Raw genomic sequence first — 15797 nt, 5'->3', positions numbered from 1 at the left:
CATAACAAAGAAATACATCTCACAGGCTTTACAGTGTCATGAGGCATCCCATGTCACCACTTCCTGCCCTATGGCCAACAGCATAACTCTTCCAAGGTAACTCTATGCCAGTATTCCTAAGTTTGAGGCCAACCTCTCAAATTTTAGAATATATACAAACCAATTGGGAATACTGTTAAAATTCAGAGGGTGTGAGCTAGGGACACCAATTCTCAAACTCCCAGGGTAAGGCCTGTGAGCCCTATGTTGTCACTCCATGGACTTGGATTTGGGATTAGTAAGACTTTAAACAAGAGACGCCTCCTTCTATTTCTACGTTAAATAAAGGCTGATTAGGTACTTAACAAAATAAAGACTGAAGAGACTGAATAATAAAAAGAAATTTATTAATATACAAAATACTTCAATTACTGTGTTTGTCTTAGAAATTTCATTTCTATGTAAACAACTGATAATCAATATTTACAAGTGTATATACATCTATACACACACACCCAAGACTCCCACCCTGTATGTAAACTTTGGTCCATTTGTGCTCTTACCCGCAAGAGAAACCTAAAATATTAATATTTGAATATTAAGTATTTACATCTTTTTGTGTTGGTTTTTAACTGCAATAATTACCACTAAATGCCTCAAAGGAATGGGATAATGCTAGAAACACAAATTTGAAATAAAGTGCAGTTTCATGCAAACTTAGCCATTAGTTTTCTTCTTTTACACAGGTCTCCACAGTCCATATGGACTTTTCTTCTGATTTATTTTTGGTGACCCTGAAGTTGTCTCTTCAGCAACAGCTTTAGCCGATTTCTGTATTGGCTTTGCTACAGAATTCTATAAGAGAACAAATTAAGTTAGCTTCCCAAACACATACATTCTAAATCCAATTTGAGTGGTCAGTACTTGGATATACTTACATTAGAGCTAAAAGCTATGCTTCTTTGCTGGTAAGATTTTTGACCTGGATTTTTAGTTCCATCTTCTGTTAGCTCTTCTGACAGCTAGACAGGTAAGAGAAAGTGTAACTTTAAAAAACATACCCTTGGCTTACAAGTACCATTTAAAAGCAGCTCAACTGTATATAAATGTAGTCATAGACACAAATCAAATTCCATCTAACCATATAGTTAACAGCCTAAACAACACAGAACTCAAGTTTTCCCCTTAACAAAACTGATTTAATAATAGGTTTAAGACACTCTTCCCATAATTTTACTCCCCTGCTGCAAATTCAAGTACTACTGAAAGTCAAGCCATACCAGAAAATACCTAGTTTCAAGGAAGTAAGCTATTTGCCAGCTGGGCACCTAATCATCTGAACAAACAACTCAAACCACGATCTTATTTGTCTACTAATATAACATACAACTGGGTCCCAATAACAGGTTCATTTACAGCAGTCCCCAACCTTTTTGGCACCAGGGACCAGTTTCATGGAGGAAAATTTTTCCACAGACAGCATGTAGGGGTTGGGGAGCAGATGTCAATAAAGAAGGCTGGCTTACAGTTGAAGGCTCACTTGCCACTCACCTCCTGCTGTGCAGCCCAGGGGTTGGGGACCACAGCATTTAGATAGGATGAATATCTTTACTATGCTGATTTCTGTCAATTTCTAACAACTTTAAACCTTCAAAGCTATGAATTTTAAGCTTCAGATTTCACACAACTAAAAGTACAGTGCGATTTGCCAATGCATATCCTGCACATTTCTGGAGAATTATAATAAACTTATCTGCAAGTGAAGCAGGCCTCCTCTTCTGTAATCTCTCAAAACATCTGGAATATATTGCATATATTATGAAAGGGACATCTATATCACAGATGCCCCACCATTACAAAGTGTATCCTTGCTTAGTTAAAAATTGTCTTCAGTACCTTATACAAATAGCACCTGTCCCAAATTCTAGCATGCACATGGATCTAACAACAAAAACTAAGCTTTCAGTATGTGAATGTAAACTTCAAATGCTTTAGCCCATGTATCAATTACCAACAGATTTTCTTCATCAATGTCTGGAGACCACATTCATGAGTTCTATAAAACACAAATAAAGCAGGTAAACTATACTGTATGCTGAGTACAGAATCTATGGGAACATAATGCTGCAAAGAAAGCTCAACACTCTGTAAAGACTAGAGATAGAATTTGACATAGAAATCACCAAAGTACCAGCTACAATATACATTAATGGTGTTATGAAACATTTGAGTACAGCATCAACTGAAAATCAAGTTCGTTAATCTTCCATTTTCATGGATGTGACGTTCTCTAGTATTGTCAATCTGATCTTTTGATTTTTAGTAAATTACATATAGCTAGACTTCCCAAGAAGTATAGTCTAAGGTAATTAAATGGCTAATCGGATCTTTCTGGCAATAGCTTTCCAAAGGTTTTGTCTGGATAAACCAAGAATACTGACCTCCAACTTAGCACCAGAATTTGGTACAGCAGTTCCATGGTTTGTTTCTTTAGCTACAGCTACAGCTCTGAGACTTGCTGGCAAATCAATGTTGGTTGTTCCTAAAGCTTTTGCTGCATTGGCTTTTGCTATTTCTAACAGCTCCATCCGATCTGGAAAAAATAAGATACTCATTAATCCTGTAGTATTTCCCCAAGAGGACTCAAAACCACAAAATAAGCTTTTACGTTGCTGTTTTAAGTAAAACAAACATGTCTAAGTCGTTTGCTTTATTTTCATACATAAAGTAAGACGGACCCTTGAAAAAACACGAGTTTGAACTGCCGTGGTCCACTTATTCATGGATTTTATTTCCCCCACAACCAAAAGCAGATCAAATATGCTTCAGTACTGGAGGAATGGGAAACCCCACAATATACGATGCTGCAGGGCTGACTGCTAGTTTTGTGCAAGTGCAGAGAGATTTTGGTAACTGCAGGGGTCCTGGAATTGATTTCCCACGTATACTGAGGGATGTCTGCATCACATTATTCTCTACCCCATTTTTCTGCTGAGAAAAGTAAGCATTCCTGAATTACCTCAACAGTTAGTTTTCAATGTTTCCTGACCAAAGACCTTAACTTTGCATTATTTTGCTTTCTCTTCAAAATGTATTTTCCCAACATACTACTATCCTTTTTTCTATTCTGCAATCCTCTCTCTAGGATGACATTAAATGGTTTTAATGCACTGACTGCCACACTAGAAAAAAAACTTTTTCTCCTTGGGGCCATGTGTTTTATTAGGAAAATAGAATAAAAACTTCAAAGACAAAACAATCCTTTCTAATTTAATGAAAATTTTATTACTTTTTTTAATGAATTTTTTTTTTCTATTTTCAGTAGAGACCCATCCTCACTCTCACTCAGACTGGTCTCCAACTCCTGACCTCAAGCAATCCTCCCACCTGGGCCTCCCAGAGAGCTAGGATTACACCGTGCCAGGCCATGTTTGTTATTTTTTATTGTTTTCTGTGCATGAGTTATATGCAACTTGAAAAATGGTCCATGTGAGTCCCAAGGTGAAGAGACGTGAGTTACATATGCTTCAAGAGGCCCGGGCTCAAAACCAGTACAAGTTAAATACAACTCACAGGGCAGTACATGTGTTGAAATACCGAACAATTTTGTTCAGCGATACAGTTAACTAAAAAAAAAAAAAAAAAAAAAAATCCATGTTTTGATACTATTACTGCCATTCAATACTTAATTTACAAACCTAATCGAGTAAATCATAATTAACACTTAAAAGGCTCCACTAACAACAGTCAGCCACTAAAAATAAAGGTTTTCTCCACCCTAAGCCCGTTAGCACCCACAATCCTTTAATCCTGAAGAGAAAGAACGTTGTACACTTACATACCAGCCACCGATCATATTGTAGTCTTAACTACCGGCTGATGTCCTCCTCCTCTCCCCCAACAAAACAGACTTCTGCCACCAAAGACACAAATATCGAAAGTACACAGCAACTTTGCTTCCCTAGCCTACTCACATACCGTCACCACACGTGTAAAATGGTGACAAAGGGAAAGTCAACTATGCGTCTGCATATTAACAACAGACCTACCCTTTTCACTTAAGCGGAGAGGGGTTCTGCTCCGAGACCTCGTCCTGGATCTCCCCCTCCACCTGTACGCCTCCGGGGACACCGTGCGCCCAAAGCCGTAGTAGCGCCGCCCCCGCGTGTGCGAGTAGGAGCTTCTGCGGTACGACCTTCCCCGAGAGCGCGACCGGCTCCGGGACCGGGACCGGGACCGCGAAGGAGACCGGTAGTATCTCCTGGACGGCCCGTAGCGCCGCTCTCGGTACCGGCGGCTACGGGACGGCGACCGGCTCCGCGAGTAAGACTTCGAGTAGCGCCTGTACTTCCGCTGGTGGCGCCTTCGGGAACGAGACCTGGACCTGCTCCTTCTTCGGGGCCGGTTCCGACTCCCGGACGACGACCGACTGGAGACGCGGGAGTAGGACCGAGAGCTTCTGGAAGAGCGGCTCCTCGACCGCGACGACAGCCGGCTGGAACTGCCCGACCCGGACACCAAGGGGGAATGCTGCGGCGAGCCCGGCCACATGTCGTTCACGTAGTTGGACATCTTCACCTGCGGCTCTAGGTTTCCCGTTCCTCAGGAAAAAACTCCTTCTCGAGAGTAGCTAAAACCAAAAGGAGAAAAAAGCCCGTCAGGCCCCGGAAGTGGGCGCTGGGCCGGGCGCCTCCGGAGGCGGAGCCGCGGCGCGGGCGGTGCGGAGCCCACAAGGGAAGCCAGCGCCCGAAACCCTGCTCAGGGCCCTGCGGCCGCGCAGCCGACCCGAAACGCCGCCTTCCCGCCATGCGGGGCCCGGCGCTTTTCCTGCCACTCGATTCTGAGAGAAATTCGGGACCGACCCCGTCACCAGAAAACTCACCGCAGGCCGTCGACGCCTCGCTCAAGACGGAGAGAAAGGACCAACGAACGCCTTCCCCTCAAAGCTTAGGACGAAGAGAGGTACTTCGTTTCTACTCTCACAGAGCAGACGCACAACCTCCACCTCAGACGTCCAGACGCGAACTAAACGCACAGTCCGCAGACGCGGCGAAAGTACCAGAAGCTGACGCCCGGAGCATGCGCAGAGACGTTGGCGCGGTGAGCGTGACTCTCCTCTCGCCCAACCGCCGCCCTGCCTCCTCCCTCCGTAGCCCCGCCCCCGCCACGCCTCCAGGGTGCGCATGCGCGGCAGGGCCCTGGGCTCGGCGGGCGGAGCAGTGCTGCTATATCCGGGTGTCCCGGGGCGGGTGCTTTTTTTTTTTTTTTTTTTTTTTTTTTTTTTTTTTTTTTTCTTCCTGCTCTGAAAGAAGAGTGGGTCAGACCTGGTTACCAGAAAACTTTGTAGACGGCGCCGCGCAGCACGACACCGACTGCATGGGCGGGTGCGGGCATAAGCGCCAAGCGGTTACTGGCTGGAGCTCGGACCCGGGACTGTCTGCCGGGCTGATTGCCGACAGGGTCGTTGCCTCCACCCTCCCGGGAGCCGCGGACGCGGGCTGTGCCTCACCGGATCCTTCCTGCCACTTCCTCCTGTCCTGTGTCTCGCGGCGGCGGGAGGGGGCGACCGGGTCCAGACACCGCCTGGCTGCGGGACGAGTGGGGAAGAAAGGGGACGGTGCCCCTCCTCCAGGACATCCCAGGATCTCTGAAAATGCAATATTAACTTAGAAATGGTTTTTTACTTCCCTGTTTTGGCTAGGAAAGGTGATTAAGGTAGAGACAAAATGCAAAGAAATGCATAGCTGACCTTTAGGGGGTAAGCATGATGTCTGAGATAACTGTTCCAGAGACAGTGTGGTGTAGGAGATTAAACAAAGGTGATTTTTATTTCTGGGGATTTACAAATAGGGTACGTTCCAAACACTTGATACTGTAATAAAGCATGACAATTGCCTTGAAAATTGTGGGTTAGCTTTTTATTGAATGAACTAACCACTTCTGTAAGGAAAGTTAGTCATTAAGTGCACTTCTTTGCAAGAGCATTTTTACAAAAGCCACTTTTCTTTGGAGGGAGACACAAACTCACTCATCACCAATCATCTTCACCTTACATCCCCAAACTTGCACGAAAATAGAGGGAATAAAATCCTTAAACATCTGCACTCACCCACATGACCTGCCATACTTCTTCACTGTCCACAGTATCATCCATATGTAGTGAGGACGGACGCATCGTAATGGAAGTAGTTCTTAAGTGAAAAAGTGTATCTTTTTTAAAACATCTTAAGAAATATCTTAACATAAGATACAGTGCCCATCTACCAGGAACTTTTGCTGAAAGTTCTCAGTAAACTGTGTGAGTAGACAGAAAATAATGAGTGCACATTGGACAAGTGTAAAATGATGTGTTGGGAAAATAAAGTGAATGCTTGCAATGCAGTCTTAAGCTCTTGGTTATGCACAGAGTGATAGGAATCTCTGTAGACAATTCATAGTATCAGTCAAATGTGTGCCTAAAAAATGGTTGTCAGAAAAATCCTGGATGTTAACAGAATATTAGAAACACAGTGGGAAACATTACTTTGCCCTTGTGCAGAATGCTGGTGTATTTGTTTCAAGAACTTAGACAGTCTACCTGAGTTAAAGTCTGCAAGGGATGTTGTGTTCCTTTATTTCTCTAAACAATATAATCTTCACTGAGCATTTACCCACTCACTTGATGGAAAAATCGAAATTCAATTATCATTAGAGTATCTAGCACTGAATTTGTAAGCTAATTTAGGCAGAAATGTCATCTTTATAATTGCAAGTCTTCCCATCTAAGAATGTGATCCTTAAGTTTTAAATGTGCTGTTCAAATTTGTTTATATTCTTCACTGTGATAGACAAATGGCCCCCTAAAGATATCCCTTAGGTCATTAATTTCCTGGAACCTATGAATATGTTACCTTAATGTGGCGAAAAGAATTTTGCAGATGTAATTAAGGTTAAGGACCTGAAGATGAGGTTATCCTGAATCTAATCACAGGAGAGATTCAAAGCATGAGAAGAATTCCATGCAATTCAGAATTGCTGCTTCTGAAATGCAGGGAGCTCTGTGCAAGGAGGGAGAGAGGCCTCTAGGAAATGTTATGGAACTGAATTCCACCAACACCTGAATGAGCAAGCATTGGCGATTCTCCCCTAGGGCATCCAAAAAGGAACAAAGCTCTGCTGACACCTTGAGTTTAACCCAGTGAGACTTCTCACTTACAGAACTGTAAGATAATCAATTTGGGTTGCTTTAAGCCACTTAAGATTGGGGTTATCTGTTACCACAGCAATAGGAAACTAATACATTCACTAAAATTTTGTAACTTTTTTCAAATACATCTTGCACATGTCTTGCTAGGTATATTCAGAAATATCTTAATGACACTTTTATTGTTATATGTTCACTTTCAGTGTTTCAACAGGTAAACAACACCTGAGTTTTCACACCCCAAATGAAGTTTTTTTCCTTTGGTAGGTAAATTCAACCCTTTTACGTTTATTGGAATAACTGTATTGTTGACCTTATCCCTTCCATTGGTGTCTACTATTTATTACACTTTCCTTTTTCACTTTTTCTCATTTTATTTTGCCAGCTTGAATAAGTATCTCTTTTTCCCTCCCTCCCACTGTTCATTTAGAGGTTCTACAATGTTTCTTCATTGCTATTAATGGTTATCTCTTTTTTTTTTTTTTTTTTTTTGAGATAAAGTCTCTGCTCTGTTGCCCAGACTAGAGTACAGTGGTGTCAGCCTAGCTCACAGCAACCTCAAACTTCTGGGCTCAAGTGATCCTCCTGCCTCAACCTCCCGAGTAGCTGGGACTACAGGCACACACACCACCACGCCCAGCTAATTTTTTCTATTTTTAGCAGAGATGGGGGTCTCATTCTTGCTCAGGCTGGTCTTGAACTTCTGACCTCAAGCAATTCTCTGGCCTCAAGCTCCCAGCATCCTAGGATTACAGGCATGAGCCACCATGCCCAGCCAACAAAGATTTTATTTTAGTGTCTTTATTTCTCTTGAGGATGATGTTGCTGAAAAAGGAAGATGTAAAACTGACAACTAGTTTTCAATCTGTCTATCTTATTTTCAGGAAAGGGGGAAACGAGAAGTAAATGATAGCTTCTTTAAGCATCTGGTATTAATTCTCTAGTAATTTCTAAGATTTTGAATATGCCTGATTGGCCATTCATTATTGATTCAAAGCATTTCATTTTCTCAGTATCTCCTCTTTTACCGGTTACAGGAGAAACAAAGCTAAATTAAATGTGATTCCTACCTTGAAGTACATCACAGGCATCTGGACATTTTTAGAAGAGGCAGATATACTTTTATTTAAACCAGGTCTTTTAGAGAACTTGGTCCTACCTAGCATCACATAAAATAAGCACCAGGAAAAAGATAATTTTTATGAAATTTGTAAAGTAGAAAAATTCAAACACATTAGTAAGTTTAATACATTACATATAAAATCTTTATGGGTAGGGCTTCTGTTTTTTTAACAGGTAACAGTGTGCTCATATAGCCTGCTTTGACACAACTATAATTATGTGCTTCATGGAATATTAATTAGAATATACCATTCGATTCTTAAGGTTTTTTTTTTTTTTTTCAGACAGAGTCTTGATCTGTTCCCCGGGCTATAGTGAGTTCCGTGGCATTAGCCTAGCTCACCGCAACCTCAAACTCCTGGGCTTAAGCAATCCTACTGCCTCAGCCTCCCAAGTAACTGGGACTACAGGCATGCGCCACCATGCCCAGCTAATTTTTTCTATATATATTTTTAGTTGGCCAGATAATTTCTTTCTATTTTTAGTAGAGACAGGGGTCTCACCCTTGCTCAGGCTGGTCTCGAACTCCTGAGCTTGAGCGATCCACCCGCCTCGGCTTACCCAGAGTGCTAGGATTACAGGCGTGAGCCACCGAGCCCGGCCCGATTCTTAAGGTTTTTATACTTCCCCTTTTCAATAGCATTCGCTGCTTTGAAGAATTAACACCTTTGTGAACCTGGTAGTGCTTGTGATTCAGACTTCTACTGAGACCCAGGGGAGAACCTTGTACTCATCCGACTGCAGGACACACAGATGGACAGCATGTGGCAGTGTTAAAATGTTCTGAAAGCTGATGCTTCAGCTCTGTACATTGATTGCAAATGCATCCCAGGATTATATTTTTCTTTTCTATTGCTATGTGTAACACTTTGCCAACCAGGACATGGAAAATGAATAAGCAGTTTTCTTATGCAGTTCTTAATAGCAATTGGTTAAAATCAACTCCACTGCCTAGGAAAGCACAGACACAATTTAGTTACTGAAGATGGCTGTACGTATATATGGTTATTATGGGGGAATCTTTTGCCGAAGTATTATTTTCTTTGAAAATGCTGGTAGACCAAGGTTTTACATAATACTTGAAAATTTAAAAAATGAACAGCTATCAAATTACCAAGTTTTCACTAACATAAATGTAATTGCATACATAAAATGATTGTGAATGTACTTTTCCAGGACTTTTAAATTATGAGCATTATTTGAATGAAAGAGAACCAATCTATCAATTAAAAACTCATAGAAGGCTGGGTGCGGTGGCTCACGCCTGTAATCCTAGCCCTCTGGGAGGCCGAGGCAGGTGGATCACTCGAGGTCAGGAGTTCGAGACCAGCCTGAGCGAGACCCCGTGTCTACTAAAAATAGAAATAAAAATTATCTGGACAACTAAAAATATATATGGAAAAAATTAGCCGGGCATGGTGGCGCATGCCTGTAGTCCCAGCTACTCGGGAGGCTGAGGCAGTAGGATGGCTTAAGCCCAGGAGTTTGAGGTTGCTGTGAGCTAGGCTGACGCCACTGCACTCTAGCCCGGGCAACAGAGTGAGACTCTGTCTCAAAAAAAAAAAAAAACTCATAGAAGTCATCACACATACCTAAGCAGAAAAAAAAAAATAAGACAAAAGAAAAAAATTATAAAAAAATAAAAACAAAAACTCATAAAGCAGCTCTCTGACGTGTAAATATTGAGAAATAAAAAATAAATAAATAAAAGAAAGGAAGTTAAAAAAAAAACAACTCATAGAAGGCCTTCCTTATCCCCTTAGCCAAAAGTAATTATTTGGTAGTTCTCTTTAGCCAAGGATAATTTGTATTGGGGCTGGTAGGTGGGGGGGGGGGGATTCAAACAAAGAGAATTCACTTAAAACAGGGACCAAAATTTCAAACTTAAGAAAGATGTAAGAGCTGATTATGGAGAGACAATCTGGGATTCCCAATCTGGGACAAAGCCAAAACAAACACACACACAATAATATAATATATAATAATTATACATGTTATTTCTAACATAAAAATATAAAATATAGGTGTTTACTTGAAAATATATAGTTTGTATTATTCTTTCAGTTACATAAATGCAATTATTTAAACAATAGGAATAGTTAAAATCATCAACTAGTAATAACAGAACTAAATAAACAAATAATGTATAAGAAGTACATAACAATTTTATGTATCTCTCTCCTGATACAGCAGTTAACTTTTAAAATTTTATTGAATATTTAAATTTTGTAGGTTATACTGTTCTGTATTAAGATACAAAAAATAAAACTTTTTAAGAGAACAGAAATACAACGAAATTGATAAAACAGATATTCCATTTAATAAAAAGAAACAATGGCATGTTTCTTTCTGTCTCATAATATAGTAGGACATTTTTACTCTTTTTGTTTCCTTTTCCAATAGTACTTCTCTGAACTTCCTGCAGCCTTTAGGACATCCTTCTTTTCTTTTATGTAGTGATAGAACTGAATACAGTCAAATGTAAAATTCTCTTTCACTTGCAGCTGTGCTCTTATCAAGCCCACATTACACTGACTCCTGGTGTCAGTCCATTGTGATGACATCAATCTAAATATCCTCTCAACAAATACATTTGAGCATGGAATACTTAGGATTTTGCTTACTAGCAACAGCAGGTTTTTAGTCTTGTAGGAATTTGTTTCCAGCTCTCCAAAAATGTCCATCCATTTTTTATCTACAGGCTTGTTTTGGTACACCAGCTGTTTGTCAATCAGGTCCTTTGCATCTATAAACTCATCATAGAGGCTATCCATCTCTAAAATATCCATCATTTTTAAACATTTGGAAGCACAGTGAATGTCATCATAGGTTAAACCTCTCTTTCTCAGGGAAAATGGTTTTAAAGCACAGAGGTAATTTGAACTTGTAAAATCAAAATTGGATTCCAAAAAAGTGATAGTTCTAGTAAAGAAATTGAGAAAGTCCTGTTTAACTTGGTTGCCCTTTTCTGGTGACATTTTTTTGAGTTCTAAAGCAGTCTTCTTCCCAAAAAATGATTCATTTCTTCGCTGTGTGAGTTTTTGTCGCAACTTACACATAACATCAAATAACTCAGGTGCAGTCAGTTTATCCTTTTCTAGGCTCCTTACAGCTTCTTCAAAGATCATCAAGCAATTCTGGATAAAAAGCATATATATTTCTGTTGTACAATAATCCTTTTCTTCATTCTCATCCTCGATGTATTTCCAAATTAGAGAAGGACATTCTTCTTTTCCCATATTTTGAAAATAGGACTTCACAGCAGGCCAACATTTTAACATCTTCTCTATGGCTGGCAACAATGATAGCCATCTTGTAGGCACATGTCTAAGGAGTCTGTCTCCTTCCATTTCTACAAAGTTAAAAATCTCATCAAGTGCTTCTGCATGTTTTGAGGAAACCGAAAAGTAACCAAGAGCTTTCATTATGAAAGCCTCAATATCATAGGAAAGCAAATCACAACCCTTTTTAGCAGTCTTGTGTACAAGGTGTGCTGGACATTCAGCAGGTAAGATCTTTTCATTTTCTTTGGTAAGAAGTTTGTAGACTGAATGGAATTTGTTGTAATTTATATCTGTGCTATCTGCTGAATATGCAGATAGGTGAGAAAAGTCTAGTTTGTATTTGGACAAGATATCAACAATCTTTTGTTTTATGTTTTCTGAGGTTTCATTAAAATCTTCATAGAAATCAAGAAGACAATTGGAAACTCCATTTTTCAAATCAAAGTACCTAAGAGCTAGGGGGAACACTTTTTTATTGCCATGATTCAATACATTACTTGATATACTGTAAAAAGCATGATCGTTTGTAAGATCTGACAAAATCAACTCTACACTGTAAGGGGCCAACACATCTGTTATCAAAATTTCCCCTTTTGTTCGTCCACAGGACATTTTAGTTGCAACCTCTGAATCAGGAAATGTAACTTTACTCAGTTTCATAGAGCAATCAAGGGAACGATAGGATAATGCATGTTCATTTGTGTGGTATGCCCAAGCTAATTCAGCAGCTGCTATTTTTGATTGAACATTGATGTCTTTTTGGAAAACGAAAACACTCTGAATTGATTCAAGATTTGCTTGTCTCATCCCAGACTTGTGAGATTCAGTCTCCATGTGTTTTTTCACATCTCCTTCTCCGCCATGCCCAACCCCAAATTCTTTTCTGCATATTGTACAGTATGCTCTGTTTGGGTTATTTACCTCCCTAATCCAGCCGTATGTGTCCTTCCATCTGTCATTAAAATAACATAGCCGTTTAGCCTTCTTCTTCGGTAATGTCAGGGTTGTGCTGGCGCTGGTATTGTATTCATTATCAGTTTCATTATCTGAACTCTTAGAAAACATGGTCACAATAATTCACAAAGTTAAAAATGAAACTAGCATTTTCTCCATACAAAGCACAACAGTTAATTGGACTGCTAACACTCAAGATTAGAACTTAAATTGTACATATTTCAGAACTTAAGTTGCTCTAAGAGAATGCAACAATGGATGATCCATTACTGTGAACCACAAGTCATGGCTGCCAATTCAGCAGTCAACAGAAGGTGGACAATGGCCATATTCATTTGTCACTAAAAACAGTATTATCTTCAGCTTCTTTTTTGGGGCTAGTGGGGAGGAACAATATGGGTTTAACATGCCCTCTAGCCCTAATCTTCCACATTCATTATTGTAAATCAGGATTTACAAAGGAGTTTCTTGGAATGCAGAACTTTCAGGGTCAGTCCTTGACAATTCAGAATGGTTGCTCAATGAAAATAAAGTCCATTACTCTCCCATTTTCATGGGTGAAAGCCTGTCTACTATTTTCAGATCTGCTATTTTGACTGTAGCAAATTATATTTAGCTAGTCTTTCTGAGAAGTATAGAGTAAGTTAAATCAAATTAGATCTTTCTGGTTAAATGGTTAAGGAGAGTTCTGAAGGTTTTGTTTGAATATGCCTGGAATACTTACCTCAAACTTTGCAGCATTTGGTACAGGTGTTCCATAGTTTGTTTCTTTAGCTACAGGAACAGTTCTGAGACTAGCTGACCAGTCAAGGTTGGCTATTCCTAAAGATTTAGCTGCGTTGGCTTTTGCTATTTCTAACTGCTCCATTCTATCTACAAAACACAAACACAAACACTCATTAATTCTATAGCATATCCCAAAAAGGCTAAGAAGGACAAATTAAGTATGTACCTTGTAATAGTAATATAAAGATGTGCAATCATGTTATAAAATACTTGACAATCATCGTTAGGGCAGGAAAGCTAAAAAAGTTTCTACCCTTTAATACCTTTCATCCTGTAGTCTGTAGTTAAAGTTTATTAGAAGCTGAAATCAAGGTTTGTTTAATGCTGCTCAGAGTTGGTAAACTAATGTTAGTCATTAACAGACCTTTAAAAGGTTTCATTACTCTGGGAGGTGAAGGTGGGAGGATTGCTTGAGCTTAGGAGTTTGAGACCAGCCTGAGCAAGAGTGAGGCCCTGTCTCTACTAAAAACTGAAAAATTAGGCAGGCATGGTGGGGTGTGCCTGTAGTCCCAGTTACTGGGGAAGCTGAGGCAGGACGATCCCTTGAGTCCAGGAGTTTGAGGGTGCAATGAGCTATGATGATGCCACTGCACTCTACCCAAGGCAACAGAGCCAGACTCTGTCTCAAAAAAAAAAGTTTCATTAAGAACTGCCCGCACTAGATTCCTCCACCCTGAGACATTAAACAGTCACAATTAACCTTTAATCCTGAGGGGTAAGAATGATGTCCATTTGAAAACGGCCTATGGATAAGACTAGATGTATAGTTTTATCTACTAATTGGCTAATGCCCTCTAAAAAACCCAAAACTACATAGATTTTATGCATCAAAGGACACAACACAATCACCTTAATTCCCTATCCTACTCATATACTGTCGCTATACATGTAAATATGATGAGCCTGTGTGCCTCCCTTTTTTTTTTTTTTTTTTTTGTTTTTTGAGACAGAGTCTCACTGTGTTGCCCGGGCTTGAGTGAGTGCCGTGGCGTCAGCCTAGCTCACAACAACCTCAGACTCCTGGGCTTAAGCGATCCTACTGCCTCAGCCTCCCAAGTAGCTGGGACTACAGGCATGCGCCACCATGCCCGGCTAATTTTTTCCATATATATTTTTTTAGTTGTCCAGATAATTTATTTCTATTTTTAGTAGACACGGGGTCTCGCTCAGGCTGGTCTCGAACTCCTGACCTCGAGTGATCCACCTGCCTCGGCCTCCCAGAGGGCTAGGATTACAGGCGTGAGCCACCGCGCCCAGCCCTGTGTGCCTCTCTTAACGACAAATGACCCACCTTTTTCACTTAAGTGAAACGGGGTTCTGCTCTGCGACCTCTTCCTGGATCTCTCCCTCCACTTGCTGTTGTTCTTTGGGGTACACCATAGGGTCAAAGACTTAGTAGCGCTGCCCCTGCGTGATCGCATAGGCCATTCTGTAACACAACCTTCCCTTACAGCAGGACCTGCTACAGGATAAGTACCGAGGAAACCGGTAACATCTCCTGGACGGCCCAAAGCGCCTCTCTCTGTACGTGTAACCGGTTGCAAGATCGAGACCCGCTTCGCGAGTAGCGCCTGTACTTCCTCCTGGCGACGCTTTCTGGAACCAGACCTTGACCTGCTCCTTCTCACGGGCCGGCTCCGACTCCTGGACGACAACTCGAGACGCGAGACCCAGACTGACAGCTTCTGGAAGAGGGGCGAGCCCAGCCACAAGTCGTTCACGTAGCTAAGACATCGCTGCTTCCGGCTTCTAACCTTCCTTCTCTTGCAAGAGGGTCACTTCCCGAAAACTGAGGCTATCCTCTAAACAGTGGTTCTCAAGCGGGGCCATTTTCCCCGGGAGGGGATATTTAGCAAAGTCTGGAGACATTTTCCGTTGTCACGACTCGGGGTGCTATTTGCATTCAGTGGGTAGAGGCCAGGGATGCAGATAAACGTCCCAGGATGCACAGGACAGCCCCCGATAAACACAATCAGCAGGCTCAAAACGTCAGGAGTGCCGAGGCGGAGAAACTCTGCCTCAAAACAAAAGGCAAAGAAAGGTCAAGTCCTAGAAGTGGGTCTCCAAGCTGGGATGGGAACCCACAGGACTCCCACCTCCCGCCGGGCCGACCCAGAAAGTCCCCGCCTCTCTCGGGGAGGCGGAGCTGCGGCGCGGGCGGGGCCCGACACAAAGAAAACAAACAAGACTTAAGAGCCCTGAGTGGTGCTGTGAGGCCGCGAACCCAGGCCCACCTTTTGCACCACGTGGGACCCGGCACTTTTCCTGCCACCCACACCTGACATAGCTGCAGGACAGACTCCAGCACTAGAAAACTTACCACTTCACGCGAGACGGGTACAAAGGCCTTCCTTTCAAAAGTTGAGGACGGAGACCAACTTCTCACACCTACCCTTGCAGGGCATACTCAAACCAGCACTGCCGATGTCCAGACAGGAGCCCAGAGCTGGGAAAAGCCCCCCGCGGCGTGCACCCCGGGCATGCGCAGA

At 41.7% G+C, this 15797-nt stretch overlaps 2 protein-coding genes across 8 annotated transcripts; both read right to left on the bottom strand.

Moving 5' to 3' along the window:
- Nucleotides 1-365: 365 nt before the first annotated feature.
- LOC123634395 (arginine/serine-rich protein 1-like) lies at nucleotides 366-5067 on the bottom strand. Of its 4 annotated transcripts, none has more exons than XM_045545955.1 (5): nucleotides 4862-5053; nucleotides 4029-4609; nucleotides 2421-2572; nucleotides 918-1001; nucleotides 366-834 (listed from the first exon to the last, which is right to left on the bottom strand). In XM_045545955.1, exons 2-5 carry the CDS (start codon nucleotides 4549-4551, stop codon nucleotides 718-720), a joined length of 876 nt encoding a protein of 291 aa, XP_045401911.1. In that variant the 5' UTR covers nucleotides 4552-4609; nucleotides 4862-5053; the 3' UTR covers nucleotides 366-717. The 4 variants fall into 4 exon arrangements, with proteins under 4 accessions (XP_045401911.1, XP_045401914.1, XP_045401912.1 ...); XM_045545958.1 differs by lacking the exon at nucleotides 366-834 and adding an exon at nucleotides 1991-2035 and having other exon boundaries at nucleotides 4862-5067; XM_045545956.1 differs by lacking the exons at nucleotides 366-834; nucleotides 918-1001 and adding exons at nucleotides 1435-1776; nucleotides 1991-2035 and having other exon boundaries at nucleotides 4862-5066.
- Nucleotides 5068-5269: 202 nt separating this feature from the next.
- On the bottom strand, nucleotides 5270-15796 carry LOC123634394 (arginine/serine-rich protein 1-like). 4 transcript variants are annotated; one of them, XM_045545951.1, is made up of 4 exons: nucleotides 15629-15796; nucleotides 14600-15326; nucleotides 13247-13395; nucleotides 9934-12621 (listed from the first exon to the last, which is right to left on the bottom strand). In XM_045545951.1, the coding sequence occupies exons 2-4, from the start codon at nucleotides 14727-14729 to the stop codon at nucleotides 10660-10662; spliced, it is 2241 nt and encodes a 746-aa protein (XP_045401907.1). In that variant the 5' UTR covers nucleotides 14730-15326; nucleotides 15629-15796; the 3' UTR covers nucleotides 9934-10659. The 4 variants fall into 4 exon arrangements, with proteins under 4 accessions (XP_045401909.1, XP_045401907.1, XP_045401906.1 ...); XM_045545950.1 differs by having other exon boundaries at nucleotides 14600-15322; XM_045545953.1 differs by lacking the exons at nucleotides 9934-12621; nucleotides 15629-15796 and adding an exon at nucleotides 5270-5626 and having other exon boundaries at nucleotides 14600-15537.
- Between the last annotated feature and the right edge of the window lies 1 nt (nucleotide 15797).

The sequence above is a fragment of the Lemur catta genome, chromosome 3 (assembly GCF_020740605.2).
Source record: "Lemur catta isolate mLemCat1 chromosome 3, mLemCat1.pri, whole genome shotgun sequence".
NCBI lineage: Eukaryota > Metazoa > Chordata > Mammalia > Primates > Lemuridae > Lemur > Lemur catta.
Note: the sequence above shows the minus strand (reverse complement) of the source record. Positions and strands in the feature narration are given on the sequence as shown.

What these genes read in the sequence shown, in the direction of transcription:
- LOC123634395 (XM_045545955.1), bottom strand. Translation starts at nt 4,551, where the DNA reads ATGTCCAACTACGTGAACGACATGTGGCCGGGCTCGCCGCAGCATTCC. An exon ending in TCTCCGCTTAAGTGAAAAGG is followed by an intron (nt 2,573 to 4,028) that starts GTAGGTCTGTTG and finishes TATTTTTTCCAG; the next exon opens with ATCGGATGGAGCTGTTAGAA. An exon ending in GCATAGCTTTTAGCTCTAAT is followed by an intron (nt 835 to 917) that starts GTAAGTATATCC and finishes GTTCTCTTATAG; the next exon opens with AATTCTGTAGCAAAGCCAAT.
- LOC123634394 (XM_045545951.1), bottom strand. Translation starts at nt 14,729, where the DNA reads ATGCGATCACGCAGGGGCAGCGCTACTAAGTCTTTGACCCTATGGTGT. An exon ending in GTTTCACTTAAGTGAAAAAG is followed by an intron (nt 13,396 to 14,599) that starts GTGGGTCATTTG and finishes TGTGTTTTGTAG; the next exon opens with ATAGAATGGAGCAGTTAGAA. An exon ending in CAAATGCTGCAAAGTTTGAG is followed by an intron (nt 12,622 to 13,246) that starts GTAAGTATTCCA and finishes ATGTTTTCTAAG; the next exon opens with AGTTCAGATAATGAAACTGA.